The sequence below is a fragment of the Pelobates fuscus genome, chromosome 6 (assembly GCF_036172605.1).
Source record: "Pelobates fuscus isolate aPelFus1 chromosome 6, aPelFus1.pri, whole genome shotgun sequence".
NCBI classification, from domain to species: domain Eukaryota; kingdom Metazoa; phylum Chordata; class Amphibia; order Anura; family Pelobatidae; genus Pelobates; species Pelobates fuscus.
Genome location: NC_086322.1, coordinates 6,512,092 through 6,533,190, shown reverse-complemented (window position 1 = coordinate 6,533,190; position 21,099 = coordinate 6,512,092). Strand labels below are relative to the sequence as shown.

Genomic DNA, 21,099 nt, shown 5'->3' with positions numbered 1-21,099 from the left:
CAGGGGCCGAGCTAAATGGTGCTGGATTCAAGCCTTTTGGTTTAACTGTTTGTAAACAATTTAACCCCTAACGGTATGCCTGGACCACCTGGTACCATAACTGCTCTCCTATGATGTTGCCAAGAGTGTTCTTTCAAGACCTGGGTGAATAAAAGGTATTTAATCACATTCTGCTAACTACCTCATGATAAGAATGGATTGTCAGCAGTAAAACCTGCAGAGTATGATAGTACTTGATCATTTCCTTACTTGTTTTCTATTAAAATAATAGTCAATGAATAAAATGAAGCTCGGAAGAAAAAGATTTATAACAGGATGGAATATTTAAATAATAGTAATTGTATTGTACAAACAGAAAAATGTTATAATGTTTTTATTTTACTATTTCTTCTCAGACTATGGGTTTTGCCAAAAATGCCCTGGTGACACGTGGCCAAACAAGTTCAAGGACAAATGCATCCCTAAAGTCACAGATTATTTATCTTTTCAAAGTGATCCACCAGCTCTGGTGCTTTCATTGATATCTGGTCTATTCTCTTTAATTGCTTCGATTATATTATGTATATTTCTTTCATTCCGGGATACACCTATCGTTAAGGCTAATAACCAGAATCTCAGCTTCATCTTGCTTGCATCTATTATCCTCAGCTTTCTTTGTGTGTTTTTGTTTCTTGGTTGTCCTGTGGATATAACCTGCATACTGCGTCAGACCTCTTTCGGAATTATCTTCTCAGTAGCCGTATCTTCTCTGTTGGCCAAGACAATCATGGTTTGTATTGCTTTCAAAGCTACCAAACCAGGCAGCACCTGGAGAAAATGGATGGGAATACAAGTACCCAACTGCGTGGTGTTTATTTGTTCATTTACTATGGTTATTATATGTATCAGTTGGCTCTCTATCTCACCCCCCTTCCAGGAGATGAACACTCACTCTTACCCTGGAAAGATCATAATTGAGTGCAATGAAGGTTCAGTCATTGCCTTTTACACTGTCCTGGGTTACATGGGGTTCCTTGCAGCTGTGAGTTTCATTGTCGCTTTCCTGGTCAGGAAATTGCCGGATAGTTTTAATGAAGCCAAGTATATCACCTTCAGCATGTTGGTTTTCTGCAATGTGTGGATCACGTTTATCCCGGCTTATATGAGTGTTATGGGGAAAAACACTGTGATTGTTGAGATTTTTGCTATAATAGCTTCTAGTGCTGGAATTCTAGTCTGCATATTCTTTCCAAAGTGTTACATTATTCTGTTAAGACCTCATTTAAATACAAAAAGACAATTAATAAAATTAGCAACTTAAAGGGACACTATGGTCACCTGAACAACTTTAGCTTAATTAAGCAGTTTTGGTGTATAGAACATGCCCCTGCAGCCTCACTGCTCAATCCTCTGCCATTTAGGAGTTAAATCCCTTTGTTTATGAACCCTTGTCACACCTCCCTGCATGTGACTTGCACAGCCTTCCATAAACACTTCCTTTAAAGAGAGCTATATTTAGGCTTTCTTTATTGCAAGTTCTGTTTAATTAAGATTTTCATATCCCCTGCTATGTTAATAGCTTGCTAGACCCTGCAAGAGCCTCCTGTATGTGATTAAAGTTCATTTTAGAGATTGAGATACAATTATTTAAGGTAAATTACATTTGTTTGAAAGTGAAACCAGTTTGTTTTTTCATGCAGGCTCTGTCAATAGTGATGTCCCGAACGGTTCGCTGGCGAATAGTTTCTGGCGAACATAGCGTGTTTGCGTTCGCCACATATTCCTCATTTCTTTCTCGGGATGAGGAATATATCGGTTGTAGACCGAGGATTTCCATCTGCCCAATCTTTTAATAATATGCACTGGAGTGTCAATGTTGAAGGAGACCGAAGCTGCCCCTATTCTAAATGAAAGACCCGAGACATCGATACAACCCAATCTTAGGAGTAGTGTTCTGATGTAGAAGATGAATTTAGCCGTAGTCAGAGGGGTTCAGTGAGAGTAGTGGTGAAATGTGTGTGGCATGACTGAGTGTGGGTAAGTAAGAGTCAAGTATTTTAACTGGGCACCAGTTCTAGGTGGGATAAAGTGGTATAGCGGATGGATGAGTAGTTTGGTTCGTTTTAGAGGTTTGTAGAGAAAGTATATAGTGATCATGATTTTTAGCGATATCCAATATTTTTAAAATGGTCCCAGTGCCACCACTCATATCTGGTGTCACAATAGCTTGCATTTAAAAAAACTAAAACTTTTTTGACTGTAATATAATAGCAGTCAGTTTCCTTCACACGTGTGCGTTTCAGGGCCTGCCAGGGCACAGTGTCAAACCAGTGCAACTCATATCTGGTGTAACAGTAGTGTACATTAAAAAAAACTAGAAATTTGACTGTGAAATAATAGCAGTCAGTTTCCTTCACACGTGTGCGTTTCAGGGCCTGCCAGGGCACAGTATCACACCAGTGCAACTCATATCTGGTGTAACAGTAGTGTACATTCTAAAAAAAAAAATACAGGGGGCTTCTTGTCACCTTTTGGGGACCCTTGGTGTTGTATGTGGCTGGGTGGAGGAAGAGACCTTCAATGACATCAATGAGGATAAGGAACGGGACATGGCTAGCTTGGTATCCAACCTTGTGCAAATGGGGAGTTTGCGGTTGTGCAAATGGACTGTTTGCGGTTGTTTGCGGTGCGTTAAACGGGGAGATTGGTCTGTCACTGTGAAGCGGGCGTAACCCTTACACTACCTGATCGATACAACATCATACCTGATGTTTTAAAGCACGTTATTCCAAACAATTTAGGAATGTTAGGTGATTTATGCCCTTTATGGATTAAAACCAGACTCTGCATCAACTATGTAATTTTCCATGAGAGTTTTGCCATGGATCCCCCTCTGGCATGCCACAGTCCAGGTGTTAGTCCCCTTGAAACAACTTTTCCATCACTATTGTGTTCCAGAAAGAGTCCCTGTGGGTTTTAAAATTTGCCTGCCTATTTAAGTCTATGGCAGTTCGCCGGGTTCGCCCGTTCGCGAACATTTGCGGAAGTTCGCGTTCGCCGTTCGCGAACGGAACATTTTATGTTCACGACATCACTATCTGTCAATCATAGCCAGGGGAGGTGTGGCTAGGGCTGCATAAACAGAAACAAAGTGATTTAACTCCTAAATGAATTGAGCAGTGAAATTGCAGGGGAATGATCTATACACTAAAACTGCTTTATTTAGCTAAAGTTATTTAGGTGACTATAGTGGTCCTTTAAACTCAATTGTACAAATAATGTTCCTCACTAGAATTAGGTCCAGGGTATGAGGGTAAGAAAATAACTCTGAATGACTAATCCCATTCCCCTCCCCCCTAGGGCACTCCAAAGCACCCATCTCTAGATCTCTGTAACCTTATACCATGGCCCTTTAATACAAAGACAGATTTATGAACCCTAAAAATAAATATGCAAACGTCTATTTAAAGGCACTCTAGGCACTGTAACTCAGTCCTCGGCAGCCCATCCACTGCCGTGCTAGTGATGAAGCATTAGTATGTGAAACAATGGGGAATGGTGAGTGCCTCACAGAGACATGCTTTCAATCTGTTAGGCTGTCCAAAGCCATACCTCTATTGGGTTCTGGACTGTGGGTGTTCAGAGACCCCCACTCAGTGTTAAACTGCTTAAAAATAGTTTAATGCTCAATGGAGGGAAAGCACCGGGAGACTCAAATCACAATTGGTTATAGTGCCTAAAGTGTCCTTCATTATTGGTGAGTCACGAAGAATCATCATTAGCATTGAAAATAAATATGCTTCATACTTATACACAATCTTCACTCAATGTGCCATTTTGTATCATGTTATTAGACTTGTTTTTCCATTTTGCCTCTATTTCCTGATAAATATATATTGGCAGAATAATTAGTTCATTAAGAGTGAGGGAGTTCCGGGGTACTTCGTAGCACATTATTTTCACTCTTGATAAAATACTGCTACAGTAAGAAACATGTTGAATGTAAGGGGCCAGTTATCTGTCCTGACTGGTTTTTCTACTTTGCGTCATTTTGAGACAGGACGATCTCCTTGCAGAATGCTCATTAAATAGCGTATTGGAGAATACATGATATACATCTACAGCCATTACTTATTATGGCACAATAACTGACAGAATAGATAAACTTCATATTGGAGGTAAATTGTTTTCAATCTAAAGAGACACTTTGAATGTGTTTTTTTGGGGACCTCATGGTGTTTTTCGAGCCAGAGTGCTGGGTCAGCCATCTTGTATTACCCAAGCTCTTTATAGGGCAGACTCATATTTGTGAGGTTATTTATGATCTGTCTATATATTGTATACTTATGTAACATTATCACATGGCCCCTATAAGATCACTGAGAAATTATTTGTCCACCAATGCTACTGTCTGTTCCATTTTATTCATTTTCAATTCAAATCAATAAGCCAACCTTTTTAAAAATTGCTCTGTGTGTATGAGTTCTTTTGAAATGATTGTCATCCCTGCTACTGAGCCTTTCACATATAGTCTCAATGTATACCCTTTCCGTGCTTACTCTGATCTCAGCACATTTCTGATTATCGTTATACCTCCAGAGTTTTCAATACACACATATTAGAACCCGTAAGAACTTCCAGATATCACAACTTTGCAGGGTCCCAACTCTCAAGTCTGCAGTCCATCATATTATTGTGGCGTTACATAACATTTGTTTTTTGTTTTTGACATTTTGAGAATGATATACTGTTTAAACACTTATTTTTCTGCACTGTTTATTTTATGAAGAGCAAAATAGTGTAACAATTGAAAACAGTAATTTAGATACTGGAAAATGTTTTTTGACAAACAGATACAATTATAATAAAAAATATGAAAGTAACAAAAAGATAGTCCCACAATTAAAAAACTTCCCTTAGAGGACACCAAGATGAAACTCTTTGTGGCTTAGATACGTAAATTCACATGGAAGAGAACAGAGAAAATATTCCAACGTTGCAGTACATCAACTTAAATAGAACACACATAACACAGAAGTTGGATGGTTGGCAGAGCTCTTACCAACTCCAGTACACACAGCATGCAGTGGAATAAACCCCCAATAATAGCTATACAGGTGCCTTTCATGAAAAGGGTAGAAATAATAGGTACCATAAAAGAAGAAGACAGAATATATTAGTATGGACAAAGTGGAAAGGTAATTGTAAATTAACCTTACAATCCACACCTAGGATTCTATATCCAGATATTCACAGATGTAGTTCTCAGAATGCCAGGTAAAAATGTAAAAAAAGAAAAATGTAACAAAAGTATATGGCAACACAAATACAGGTTATAGCCACAGAATACTTTAGTGTTAAAAACACAATATACAATAAAATTAATCCACAACACGTTTCTCCTTTTAAAAGGCTTCATCAAGTGGAACCATAATTCCACTTGAAAAAGCCTTCTTAAAAGAGAAATGTGTTGTGGAATATTTTTTTGTCGAAAAACATTTTACAATATTATAATTAATGTTTTTAATTGTTTATCTGTTTTTGGCTGATCTCAATCTACTATTAGGCGCAACCTAATCTTTTATTCTGTTCTTCATTGATATATTTGAGTATTTTGAGGAAACTGTTTGTTTTCAGGTGTGCTGTCATCTCTCTCTTGTTTGGTGAGTTACCAAGCGCTCATATATTGTCTTGTTTTGTTTCCTGCTTATTTTATAACGGTTTGTTTAATCTTCATTTGTGTAATAAATGCCTTATTTAAAATATTTGTGGTGTGTACTGATATTATTGTTTGATGTGTCATTTCTAGTCTTACTCTAAATTAAGCTGTCTGCGATCTTACACATCACTGCTTTATTCTCTGAGTATATGATCCAGTTGTTACAAACTGCCTTTTGTAACTGGCTCTTTATATAACAAATTGCCCTTATGGAGAAGCCTGATTGCAAGCCTCCTGCCTCATGACTATGGACCCTGGGAAGTATTGCCATTTAAAAACACTATTTGCACTTATTGGTGTTTAAAAGACTGTTGTGGCCCTTTAAATGAAACTGACTGCTTTTTCCCTCCTCAACCTCTCATTAGCCCATGCTAAACTTTAACCCCATGGCGATTTTATTCTGTTCGTGTAATCTGAGCGCTGTTCGGATATATTGAGCGCTCAGATCAAAGCTTTCTGGGGATCGGTTGAATGTGGGGGTTCAATTCAGTGTAATGGGAATTATGTATTTTTGTGTATTTTTGCTGCTGTTGTGAAAGGAGATATTTTCTGTACCTGGAGATAATTGGCTTACCACACCCAGTTAAGCCAATTATCTCCAGGATAGAGGAGCTGCACAGCGAAACTCTGTGGAACTGTTTTGGGCAGGAAAGCCATGCTTGCAGTCGGTCAAAAAGGACTTCCATCTAACTTTTGAACCACTTCAACTCCAGCGTACCACTCCTCCTCTCTCTTTACTTCGGCCATATGGACTGATTAACTGTATCTTCAAACTTTTCATAGAACTTTGAACTAAGCCCACTCGAATGGTGCATCTTTATATAGTATGAATTTGTTAAACTTTTCATCCGGTCTTAAAGTAGCCATGTAACCTATGCCAGTGGTCCACAACCCAGTCCTCACAGACCAACAACAGTCCAGGTTTTGTCAGCATCTCCATTGGAATGAAAAAAGGGAAATACATAAATCCTGGAACTGTGGTGGTCTATGAGTACTGGGTTGGGGACCACTGATCTAGGAAACCCCATTTTGTACTTTTTGGAGTCGTAGAGATGGACCAATCAGAAGCCATGTAAGCATATTATAAAGCTTGTTTAGAACCTTATTCAGTGCCTTATCGTGGTTTATACCTTGATACATATATAGTGAGTACTGTCTTTCTTGAATTTCTGATATTGACCTTACATCATTTTTCTGTGGATTTTCTGTGGATTATAAGGGATTATTTCTGTGTGAGGACCGACATGCACCTATTGTGACACATGAACCATGAGAGGATTGTGTCACAGAGACCAAGAGATTGAACAGTTTGGAGAAGGAGGCCATGATCAAAGTATCAAAGGCAGCAAAGAGGTCAAGAAGAATTAGTATAGGTAGTGAACTTTTAATTTTGCCGCAATTAGATCATTTGTAACTATAATCAGCACGGTCTCCATGGAGTGAAGGGGGTGGAATTCAGACTGAAGGGGGTTGTGGAGAGAGTTAGAATTGAGGATACAAATCAGATGAGTAAAGAAAAGTCTTTCCATAAGCTTTGAGGGAAAAGGGAACACGGATATGGGGCGATAGTTGGAAGGGGATGCTGGGTCAAGAGAGGGCTTTTTTAGGACTACAACCAGTATTAATTGGCAGAGAGCATGTCTCACTTATTTGTTCATCTTTTTAAAACCATCTTTCAATAATCCAAGTCTGGCAGAAAGGTATCATCACAGATCATTTCAATATGACTATCTCATCATTGTTTTTAAATAGTATTGTACTTTATCTTTTGTAGTATAGCTATAACCATAATTAAAGAGTTTTAATTTCAGCTTTATTTATGAATTGCTAAAATGTCAGATTTCTACTTTAAAAAAATATATAATATTGAACATTTTTTAGAAAAATACTTTATTAACAATGTAGAACATATAATATAACTTAACATAATAGTAAAATAAGAAAAAAATAAACAGGTAATGCTTTCTACTTCTCTTGAGCAAAAAAAAACAAATCATGGTAAAAGCATGTAACATAATTATACAGTCTTGATTTTTCACTTGAAACAGCTCCCATGACACGGACATTCGTAACAGGATTACATTCAATAACTATTTGAGCCACGTGTACAAAAAAACACGTTTAATTTGAAATATCAGTCCGTTATTAAAATGAAACTGTTAATATGTTTATAAAACACACAAACTGGAAGTAATGTGTAACAATAGATCACAAACAGTTAGACACAAGTTACAGCTATTTATCTTACACATTTGTTTTTTGTTTTTTGTTTTTTTAAAAAAAGCATTCTTCATAGTCTGGAATTAAAATAAAATACTTTTAATTATTTATTTTTGTTTTGTGTATTTTTAATAAATTCAACTTGTCAGTGTGCCAGCCTGCAGTTTTCCTTTAAAAACCCATTGTAAACAATTTGATAACGATAGCAGATCACAGGAATTATAACTTGTATCATCCCAGGTTTTCAACACAAACAGAAACAAAGTTGGATAATCCCAGAAAATATGTGTGGCACAGGTATCCTAAACCCTGGTACAGAGAGTAACACAGGGTAAATGTTACCATTACCAAATAATATACTTCTATAAGGATAAAATAAATAAATAAAATGCAGAAAACATTGTTATAATCAGAATTAAAACTGTCCACTTACATCATGCAAAAAACAGTATATGGAACTGTTTGCTGTAGCGGAGAGGCAGTATAATCCACAGTATCTCCGCTGGGTAACAGGAACAGCATAAAATAATTCAGGCAAATAAATACAGCATACAATAATCCCAGTAGCGTTGTAAGAATCCTTCCTTCCCAAGAACTAGACGACACATAGGCTGGGAGTCAACTGAGCTTTTATTCACAGGTCACAGTATTTATGGGATTCCCCATGCAAGGGGTTTCCCTACTGACATTGCAGGGGTTGTACAGTAGGGGACTACATAGGGAACTTAACAACCTGGACATTTCTCCCATCATGCACTGCTGTACGAGAGGGATACTCCCACTAGAATATACAGTTAAGTGGATTATCCCTCCGTACAGCCAAACCAATATTTTACATGAAAATATATAACTTCAACATTATTCATCACATTTAAACGAATGGACGTTCGGTAGATAGCTGGGGTCTGAGCGCACATTTCGTGAAAGTACCGCTCAGATCCCAGCATAAATAACCGAACGCTGCATGAAACAAACATTATGTTTAAGTTACATGCAAACTACCGACTGACCTTAGGGAAACACATTACCGAAGGACCGGGGCTCCCGAACGGCTTGGAAGTCCAGCGGTATTCGTGCCGTTGAGTAGCCGATTTTAGTTCCAGGCGCTCGATGATCAAATACTGCTGGGCTAACAAAGGATACAAGATGGCCGACCGCTGCGTGGTCGGTAGCCGAACGGCGGCCACCCTGAATCTCTCTAATTACCGATTGCAACAATGTTGCAATCCTTAATGGGAGCCACAAGACCTCCTGTGTGTGGTCTCCCTTCCGTAGTTTGTTCGTTTCACGAACAGTATTGAAATGTACTGTTCGGGAAACTATTTTATGAATGCTGGTGGCTTTCATGCCGCCAGCATATGAACACTATCATTCACATGTAATATACTATGCATGAATACACTTGGTTCTTAAAGCTGTAGGCACACATTAAAGAAAATACAGTTTAAAGTGGCTAGTTTTGCCACAATGCTCCCCCAGAACCAAGCCGGCATACACAGTCTGCTCCCAACGGATCGGCTTGGGGATGTCCAGAGGAGTACTCACAGATCACTGTTCAATGTCTGTTTGTCTGGATAACCCGTCAGCATTGCCATTTCGTTTCCCAGGGCGATAGTGGATTGTAAAGTCAAAAGGCTGCAGCGCCAAACTCCAGCGCAACAGCCTGGCATTGTCTCCAAAACTATATATTATCAAAATTATAAAAAATTAAGTGAAAAATAAATCCACAATATATTGACCAGTCAATTGAGGGTAAAATTGGTAAAGAAACCTTTGTCCCAGACACGGATGGATGAGGATCCTGTCTGTAGTCTTGTCATCCGAATTCTGATCGCCAGTGAGGATGGCGTACATACCACGGTGCGTTCCATGGCGGACCTCACTCCGAGGGATCGCCACTGCTCACAAGGTGATGTTGATGTTCTGTCTGGGATCTGAGGTGGATAGAAATTCTTGTAATGATACCCTGGCCGGCAATAGCTGTGAGGACTTTCTTCAATGCTGTCTAACGCGTTTCGTAGGGTTATGGCCCTACTTCATCAGAGACATGTATATTAACCGTCATATGGGAATCCGTATACACCTCTCAGTTGTATCATCAATTGATTAATTAATTGCAATCAAAGTGAAGAAAGGAATCATCTTATAATTCGGGACATCTTTAAAGATAGAGAAACTAGCAGAAACATAGTAATAAACACAACTTTTTTTAAATAAACACAAACTTATTTAGATACTTGTTGTTTGTCTCTTGTTTTGATTAACCCCTTAAGGACCGCTGACGGTTCAGGACCGTCAGCGGTAAAACGTGCGTTTGGACCGCTGACGGTCCTGAACCGTCATAACGGTTTTGGGCAACTTACCTGATCGCCGTCGGTCCCACGGCGGCGATCAGCTCTCCTCCCGGTCCAGGGGGACTGCCTGTCTGCCCGGGCAGTCCCCCCTCGGCAGATCAGGACCCCACGGCCATGTGATCACTCGATCACATGACCGCAATAGGGGTCTTTGTATCTGCCTGCAGGGGGACTGTCTGTGCTGACAGGCAGTCTCCCTGCAAGTAAAAAAATCATAAAATAAAGTGTAAAAAAAAAAGAAATCAGTGTAAAAAAAAAAAAAATATGTGTATATATATATATGATATATATACATGTATTATATCTATATATACCTATATATAATATATGTATATATATAATATATATAATGTCACACTAAGTGTATTTTTATATTTATATATACGTATATTAATATAAAAATACACTTATATTTAAATTACACACGAATATATACAATATATATAATAACTATATATATGGTATATATATATTATTATAAAATACAAATAATATGTTAATAAAAATAAATAACAAAAAAATAAAAATAATTTTTAATAATTAAAAAAAAATTATATATATATTCAATTTTATTCTAACAGTATTTTGATATTGATATATATATATATATTTATATCAAAATACACTTAGAATGTAATGATATATATATCTATGTATAAATAAATAAATAAAAATAATACGAAATATACATATGTCCACATACAAAATTACATTAATAATTTCATAAATATACACGTAGACGTCAAATATATAAATATGTATATATATTAAAATTCTACGTGCATATTTATGTAATATTTTTACCTAATTAAGTAATTTTAATGATTGCAATTTGAGGGACCTGCCTGCCAACCCAGGCCAAAAGTCCAGATAATTTAATTTGCTAGCACTGTGCTTAACCCTGTAACTTTCTCTGACACCCTAAATCCTATACATGGGGGTACTGTTTTACTCGGGAGACTTCGCTGAACACAAATATTAGTGTTTCAAAACAGTAAAACATATCACAGCGATGATATTGTCAGTGAAAGTGAAGTTTTTTGCATTTTTCACACACAAACAGCTCTTTCACTGAGGATATTATTGCTGTGATATATTTTACTGTTCTGATACACTAATATTTGTGTTCAGCGAAGTCTCCTGAGTATAACAGTACCCCACATGTAGAGGTTTTATAGTGTTTGTGAAAGTTACAGGGTCAAATATAAGGCTTGATTTTACTTTTTTTTTTTATTGAAATTTGTCAGATTGGTTAGGTTGCCTTTGAGAGCGTATGGTAGCCAAGGAATGAGAATTAGCCCCATGATGGCATACCATTTGCAAAAGAAGACAACCCAAGGTATTGCAAATGGGGTATGTTCAGCCTTTTTTAGTAGCCACTTAGTCACAAACACCGGCCAAAGTTAGCGTTTTTTGCATTTTTAACACACAAACAAATATAAATGCTAACTTTGGCCAGTGTTTGTGACTAGGTGGCTACTAAAAAAGACTGGACATACCCCATTTTAAATACCCTGGGTTGTCTACTTTAAAAAATATGTACATGTTAGGTGTGTTTCGGGGATTTATGACAGATAACGGTGTAACAATGTCACTATTGATACATTTAAAATATATATATATTGAAACAGCAATTTCCTACTTGTATTTATAGGCCTATAACTTGCAAAAAAAGCAATAAAGCATGTAAACACTGGGTGTTTTTAAACTCGGGACAAAATTTTGAATCTATTTAGCAGTTTTTTTCATTAGTTTTTGTAGAAAAGTAAAAGATTTTTCAAGTAAAAGTCCAAAAACATGTTTTTTTTCTTTATTTTTCACCATATTTTATTATTTTTTTTAAATACAATATATGACATAATATAAATACTGGTATGTAAAGAAAGCCCTTCTTGTCGTGAAAAAAACAATATATAACTTGTATGGGAACCGTAAATGAGAGAGCGGAAAATGACAGCTAAACACAGACACCACAAAAGTGTTAAAACTGCTCTGGTCCTTAACGTACAAACATCGCAAAAACAGGCCGGTCCTGAAGGGGTTAATGGATATTGTAAACATTATAAGCAAGATCATATTAATCTTCTAATGAATACATGACAATAAATCATAGATCATAATTTCAAGTAATCGAATTACTTGATTAAAAACATGAAATAAAATTTGACGTCTACAATCTGAGTCTCATCACATTTTATTCATATATTCAAATTGAAACAGAATAGGTTACAATCACACTCATATTACATTGTAACTATACATAAATAGTTGACTCTCTGATAGGTGCTGAAGCACTGTAGTGCAAAATATCAGTATTATGTGTTTACAATGGTTTTCTTTAAAAATTAGTTCAATCAACCATATTACAAATCTCAGAATTGCATAGTTAAACATAAGTAAATGGGAAATAGGAAATAAAGAATGAGAAATGGTAGTCTAAACTATAATCACAAATGTAATGGTGGATACTGGGACACGGAGTGCACCGGCTATTTTCGACCTTCTGAAATGAGATAGATATGTTAGAAGGAAACATATGTAACCAAAGAAATTAAAAAAAATAATTAAACATTAAAAATTAGTCAATTAATTAATCAATTAAAAGGTTCACTTTGAGAATTCCGTCATCATAAATAAATATTGTTTGTAATATCAAAAATAAAAAAAATGCAAAAACACAAAGATGCAGGAAGACAGATACATCGATATTGTGCAGAAATATCGATAGATCCATTATTTTCCATCTATAATTAATATATGGGCCATTAACACCTTGGTTGTATATAAAATAATAATAATAATAGGCTCATGTGAAAAGAAAAGTAAAAATTTGACTTGACGTGTAGTTCACACACAAAACAATGGAAACAACAAAATATAGTGCAGATGGTAATTATGTTGACAATAACAAACATATGGGAGAAGTCAGAACACTCACATGTATTAGAGCCTAAATCAATTGGCTCAGTAGTCTGCGTGTTAGTGCTTTTAAGGTAGAATCTCACTGTTCTCCCAGTCTGCATGGATACTCTTAAAGGACCACTCTAGTGCCAGGAAAGCATACTCGTTTTCCTGGCACTAGAGTGCCCTGAGGGTGCCCCCACCCTCAGGGACCCCCTCCCGCCCGGCTCTGGAAAGGGGAAAGGGGTTAAATCTTACCTTTTTCCAGCGCTGGGCGGAGAGATCTCCTCCTGCTCTCCTCCTCCGATCCTCCTCTTCTCCTCCCCGTCGGCTGAATGCGCACGCGCGGCAAGAGCTGCACGCGCATTCAGCCGGTCACATAGGAAAGCATTCATAATGCTTTCCTATGGACACTGGCGTGCTCTCACTGTGAAAATCACAGTGAGAATCACGCAAGCGCCTCTAGCGGCTGTCAATGAGACAGCCACTAGAGGACATAGGGGGAAGGCTTAACCCATTCACAAACATAGCAGTTTCTCTGAAACTGCTATGTTTATGAAAAAATGGGTTAACCCTAGAAGGACCTGGCACCCAGACCACTTCATTAAGCTGAAGTGGTCTGGGTGCCTAGAGTGGTCCTTTAATAGAAGGAAAAGAGAACGGCAACCAATGTGCAGTCGTTAAAATCAATTTTCTGTTTTAAAAAAAGGAAGGTCTATTGCCCTTGTTTAGAGCCTTATAGTCCTAGCTCTGAGGATGGTTGGCGCTGTGCCAATATAAATGGGATGGCCCAAATGAAGACTTTTGGAACTTCAGTGGACTTTGTGTTTGTACAAAGTGCACAAAGTATTTGCACAAATGTATTTAATGAAAATAAAAGTCATAACAAGTTTAAAATACATATTAATAAATAATACACTCATTTGTAATAAGTCCTTAACTGGCCGAAACGCGTTTCACTTCTCCTTGAGCTTCCTCAGTCAGCTTTTAACTTAAAGGGACCCTCCAGTCACCATAACAACTCCATCTAATTGTATGGTGTTATGGTGCCAGGAGGCCACTGGGTGCACTCTTACCTTAAGTAGTTAAACCATTCTCAAATGGTTAAACTTCAAACATGGCCTCCAGCACCGATCTTTACGTTCCACAGGTGGAATCCAAATTCTGAATCCGAGTTACTGATAAAACTCTATTCCAATCAGTAGTTACTCATTCATAAATACCTTTTTCATAAATGGGGTGCTACTGATTGACTGAGCAAACTAAATGGGAAATAAGACAACAAAAAGCATGTCTTACCACCAGCTCCATTGCAGCAGTCTAAACAACATTTGAACAAAATTAAATTGAGAGGGAGACTATAGGGACACTTTTACTGAACCAATCAATACATTCCACCTGAAAACAACATTTTGTGATAGACAGCTGAGCAAAGTTGCAATGGCGATAGCATAAATGAAAAAAATAACCTGTAATAACACGTAATATACCAGTACACAGTATACGCAATTTAACGTTATGTTCGTGGTGAGTACCAAAGTCGCTTATATTAAATTTGCAAATATTACAAAAACATGGGGGGGGGGGGAGAAACTATAGAAAATATGTCAAAACAACTTAAAATAAAGTTAATAGATTATCATGTATATAAAACTGAAAGAGACAGAATGGCACAAATGCAACTCTAATCAACGAGCCCAGTTTCATGTTTTTTAGGCAGGCATGGTTACCTTAAAGGAATGCTATAGGCAGGCATGGTTACCTTAAATGAATGCAATAGGCAGGCATGATTACCTTAAAGGAATGCAATAGGCATGCATGGATACAGTGACAGATCTCTCACACTCCAGCTGAGTAAATCCGTGCAGCGTCTCCCAAAATTCAAGTAAAGCAGAAGGTGTAGTGAATTATAGCTCCCAATCCCCCAAACATGAGCCAAGACTTCATGAAGGGGTAAAATGATCTGGTTTATTGATGGCCACAGCTCGGCCTTTTATGCAGGTCCTCCAGCAGGGGGTACTCCCACAGGAACCTTGTGGAGGACTGTAATACAACTTACAGTAACCAATCATTGTACAATAAAATATAATACACTCCCACATGAACAGTGAAATCCCTACTCTCTATCCTGGAGATAATTGGGTTTAGTGGCCGGAGCAAACTTAATTATCTCCAGGTAGAGAAAATATTTCCATTTTACAAAAGTAAAAAAAATACATTAAAATATATAACTTTGCTTTTCCCGAACGGAACCCCCACATTCGACATATCCCCAGATAGCTTGGGTCGGAACGCTCAATATAGCTGAACAGCGCTCAGATCCCACGAACACAGTCAAATCGCCATGGAGCTAAATGGCTGCACAGTTATGTTCCCCAACTGTTTGCTAGAAATGTGTCCAAAATTAGCTCCATGGATTGAGGTACCTGGTGTCGGTCTCATTCGTGTGTTGAATGTACTGAACTGCATTGCTGAACGAGGTGGAAGAAATGAACGAGGTGGAAGTTAGATAGTCCCAGCGGTGTTCGTATGAAATTGTGGCCGAAAATAGTTCCACGCTGTCGACGACCAAACATCGCTGGGCGTTCGTCAGTTTAAAATGTCTGCCGCCACGTGTTCGTTCAAGCGAACGGTGACCACCCAGCCATTCGTCAAATAGCTGTGGTTAATCACAGCTTCTGGGCAATTAATGAGCTGCACAGTCCCATTGCAGGTGGTCTGGCTGTTCGGTAGTTTGTTCGTTTTTTTAGGAACAGAACGAAATAGTGATAACTACATGAACAACAGACGAAATACAAAAGTCTTGGCATTCATAAAACAGGGGTTTTGTCACAGTTACCTTAACCCATGTTACCTTAACATGTCATGATTCCCTTTTATTCCAGAAGTTTTGTCCTTAAGGGGTTAAAGGAATGCAATAGGCAGGCATGGTTACCTTAAAGGAATGCAATAGGCAGGCATGATTACCTTAAATGAATACAATAGGCATGCATAGTTAATGTTACAAAGTTCCCCTCTGTCTGCCACAACCCTGTTACTTTTGTAGAGAGACTGTTCGTACGTACGAATGACCGACCACATGGCCCCTGGCGTGTGCCACCAATGAACCCCATTCACCTCTCACAATACCAAACAAACTGTTGAACGTTGACCACCCTACCTGAGGATTGCAATTAACTACCCTGAAGCTGCGATTTTGTGGTTAACTGCAGCCTAATTAATCATTGACGGGGTGGTCGCCGTTGGTATGAGAGTGTCGAACTAAGGAACAAACTAATTGTCCAACCAACTGTCGAACAACCGACCACCCTACCTGTGGAGTGTGCCACCCTGAAGCTGCAGTTTTGTGGTTAACCGCAACCTAATTGATCTTCGACAGGTGGTCATCGTTCATATGCACGAACACGTGGCAGCGGCCATCTTTTGTTACCAAACGCCCAGCGGGACCTGGTCATCAAACGCCTGGTATCCTTTTTGGATAATATTACACATGAACCCCGCTGGGATACATCCTGCTCCGTCCGTTTGTGTATAAAACACTGAATATCGTGCCGTTCGACACTTTTATATTACGAAGAGTACACCGACCCCTTGCAGGACACTATGGCTGAGAATCCACAGGCTACTAACTGCCGAAGAGCCCTCCTGACAATATTCATCTCCATGGCGTTCCCATACCGTTCGTGAGATCTGATCGCTTTTTTCGTATATCTTGTGCGCTCAGATCCAAGCTGTCTAGGGATGGGTTGAATGTGACATTTAAAGACTATGGTGTAAAAGTTTATATTTTTATGCAGTTTTCATATAAAATGTGTCCATAAAAGTTATATTATTTCATGTACCTGAAGATTATTGAGTTACTGTAACTGTTGAGACCAATTATCTCCAGGCTAAGAGGGAGTGTTTTAGAAAATGCACTTTGTTCACATTGGTTGCTACACTTTGTCATCCTGTGTGCCATCAGGTCCAGAGAGGTGCCTGAAAATATGTATTTAAGCAGTGCATTGCCGATCAGTCTTCATACCCTCAACTCGCAGCCTCAACTTGTGTTGTAGGGAAATGCTTTATACTAGCTACCTTTAGCTAACTGGATGTGTTCACACTTTTCAGGATTATCGCTGGATGCTGTTTGGAGCTTCGCTATTACTCTCCAGGACTGGGAACCAGGACATCTAAGCGGTCCAATGCTCAGCCAGCCTGTGGACATCCATAACAGTTACCTTAAAGGAATTCAATAGGCAGGCATGGTTACCTTAAATGAATGCAGTAGGCAGGCATGATTACCTTAAAGGAATGCAATAGGCAGGCATAGTTACCTTAAATGAATGCAATAGGCAGGCATAGTTACTTTAAATGAATGCAATAGGCATGCATGGTTACCTTACATGTTTCCATTGGAATGTATTAGTTTAATTAGCAGGATCTGCTAGAGCGGGGGTGCCCAAAATATATATCCCCATATGTTTTAAAACTTTAGCTTCATGATGCTTTTTCATTCTAAAGGCATGTAAAGCACTATGGGAATTGGAGTTCAAGATCTGGGGATCTACCTTTTTGGCACCCCTATGCTAGAGCATCGGTACCCAATTTGTGATATGAATTGCGTATACATTAAATAGAGAACTGAAATAGCTTGAAAATAACTTTGTTGTTTAATAACTCTATTACCGCCTCAGTTTAAAGGAGCACTATAGGGTCAGGAACACAAACATGTATTCCTGACCCTATGGTGTTAAAAACACTATTTAGCCCCCTGGTCCCTCCTTGCAAAATGTCACACTGGCCAATCAGCATCTTCTCAATGTATTGACTCAATGCATCTCTATGGGGAAAGTTCTGTTACTTTGAATGGATTGTTACTTATATTAGATACCTTTACAGCGTGAGAAAAGCAGGAAACATACTGGATATTTAAATCACCGCACTAAATCGAACAATGTAAGTTACATAGTTTGATGTTCACTTAGTTTTAGCATTGAACCAGTAATATTCTAGGTATTTGTATTTCTTACTTTTAGCATCTGGGACTAAGTAGTTTTAATTGCAGTAATCTAAGCATCCACATGTATATTTCTTCAAAATATATTTCTTCTGATTCCCTTATATTTCATGTCTTCATAGCAGCAAATCTCCTAATAGCTAGAGCATAGAAAACGACTACAACACCAACGCGACCTGCCCTTATACAACAAGTTTCTCAGAAGGGGATTTCACCCACACTTTCCCCCCCCCCACAACTCTGTTGGAATGTACTTTACAAGTAACGCAAAAACAGAAATTGGCAAATCTTATGTTTGACCCTGAAACTTTCCAAATCACCATAAAACCTGTACTTGAGGGGTACTGTTGTACTCGTGAGACATTACTCTACACAGTGTTTTACAGCAGTAAAATGTATTATACTGCTAATATCATCAGTGACATGGCAGTTTATGTGTGAAAAATGCAAAAAAACTAATATAAATGCTAATTTTGGCCAGGGTTTGTCACTACTAAAAAAAGACTGGACATGCCCCACTTTGAATACAGTGTGTAACGGCCCCCCCAGGCATAAAAGGGTTTAACAGCCGTTTAGTATATCTTCCCCTTCCAGAGACACAGGCACAGCTACTGCAGAACCCCAAACTCCCGAACAGGATACCAAGTAGCACTCCAAACTCCCAAACTGGAACCTCACGAATAGCTGCTAGCAGCTGAACAGGAAAAGCACCCAAGTGGCTTACACTCCTGGCAATCAGTCTCTAACAGCATACAGTAAATGCCCCCAAGAACGAGACAAAGCTCCGTGTTGAGGGTCAAGCAGTGAACAGACAGAGCTGTGGGTTTATTGTTCTTATATACACATAAGTACCACCCACAGGGTTTTGGAAAACAACCAATAAACACGTACAATACACTCAGACACTCCTACACAAAATCCTCCCCTCTGTCTGTGATACAATTACCTTACACAATGGGTAATGTAATTATCACAAGCAGAGAAATACAGTTTTTCCACATTATTCATAACTTTAAAAGTATGCATCACATTCACATAAAACTTACATTTTTATAATCAGCATACTTCAAATACAAATCATACAAATTGGTCCAGTAGTTCAAAAGATAGATCATAGTTCTTTGTGACCAAATGAAGCATGGCTTTTCTGCCCAAAACCAGTTCTACAGAGTCTTCTATCCTGGAGATAATTGGGAAGTAATCCAAGTATCTCCAAGGACAGAGGCAAAACTCCATTGAACACATGGCAGCAAAAGACAATAAAATACATAAAAATATATAACTGTGCAGCCATTGCATAAAACAGGTACATTCAACATATCCCCAGATAGCTCAGATCTGAGCGCACATTATTACTGAATGGCTCTCAGATCACATACATACAGTTCAATTGCCATGGAGCTAAAGTCTTTCCCATAGTCTTTCATTATACGAATGGGCTCCATGGGATATCTATCTGGGGTATCACCGCTCAAACAGGGCAAGCACCGAATGACCCAGCTTTCGTGTCTTTGCAGGGGAATATCAAGCGTTTCCACATGGGGCTATAGTCTAAAGGCAGCAGGTGGGCGACCAGGCACCTCCAATGCAATGTGGCAAGATTGGTCCCGTCACACCAAGGGTTGTCTACTTTTACAAATGGTATGCGATGATGGGGTTAATTTTAATTCCTGGGTGGCCATATGGCCTTAACCCCTTAAGGACTGGGCCAAATGTACACGTTGTGAACAAAACAAAACGTAAACAAAACCTGGCATTTGCGCTATATGTCTGTCCAACCGTAATTCACCTCTTTCATATTAAATGCACTACCCCTTATTATATATCATTTTATTCAGGGGGAACAGGGCTTTAATTTAATATCAAATATTTAGCTATGAAACATAATGTAATATGAAAAAAATGGCAGACAATAAGAAATGTCATATTTTTAGTTCTACATGACATTTTAACTGTCAATGTCATAATACTGTTTGCGTTTACTGCAATAAAATACACATATTTGTATTCAGCAAAGTCTCACGTGTAAAACAGTACCCCCTATGTACAGGTTTTATGTTTTTTTGGGAAGTTACAGGGTCAAATATAGCACGTTACTTTTGAAATTGAAATTCCCAGATTGGTTACGTTGCCTTTGGGACTGTATAGTAGCCCAGGAATAAAATTTACACCCATAATGGCATACCATTTGCAATAATAGACAACCCAAGGTATTACAAATGGGGTATGTCCAGTCTTTTTAGTAGCCATTTGGTCACAAACACTGGCCAAAGTTAGCATTAATATTTGTTTGTGTGTGAAAAATGCAAAAAACGCCAATTTTGGCCAGTGTTTGTGACTAAGTGGCTACTAAAAAAGACTGGACATACCCCGTTTGCAATACCTTTGGTTGTCTACTATTGCAAATGGTATGCCATCATAGGGGTAATTTTCATTCTTGGGCTACCATAGGGTCTCAAAGGCAACGTAAGCAATCTGGCAAATTTGAATGTGAAAAAAATGAAACACAAGCCTTATATTTGATGCTGTAACTTTTGAAAACACCATAAAACCTGTACATGGGGGGTACTGTTGTACTCGGGAGACTTCGCTGAACACAAATATTTGTGTTTCAAAACAGTAAAAAGTATCACAGCAATAATATCGTCCGTGTAAGTGCTGTTTGTACGTGAAAAATGCAAGAAATGTCACTTTTACTGACGATATCATCATTGTAATACATTTTACTGTTTTGAAACACTAATATTTGTGTTCAGAGAAGTCTCCCGAGTAAAACAGTACCCCCCAAGTACAGGGTTTATGGTGTCTTGGAAAGTTATAGGGTTAAATATAGTGCTAGCAAATTAAATTCCCTATATTTCGGCATGGGTTGTCAGGCAGGTCCCGCTAATTGTAATTAATTAAGATACCTAATTATGTAAAAATAT

At 38.2% G+C, this 21,099-nt stretch overlaps 1 protein-coding gene across 1 annotated transcript in view; it reads left to right on the top strand.

Annotated features, from left to right (window-relative positions):
* The window catches only part of LOC134615257 (vomeronasal type-2 receptor 26-like), a 61,902-nt gene extending 44,491 nt beyond the window's left edge, over positions 1-17,411 (top strand). The window contains exons 7-8 of the mRNA XM_063459745.1: positions 396-1,295; positions 17,284-17,411. Coding sequence (XP_063315815.1) covers positions 396-1,295; positions 17,284-17,411 — 1,028 coding nt within the window. The remainder of the gene's footprint in view (positions 1-395; positions 1,296-17,283) is intronic.
* Positions 17,412-21,099: the final 3,688 nt, after the last annotated feature.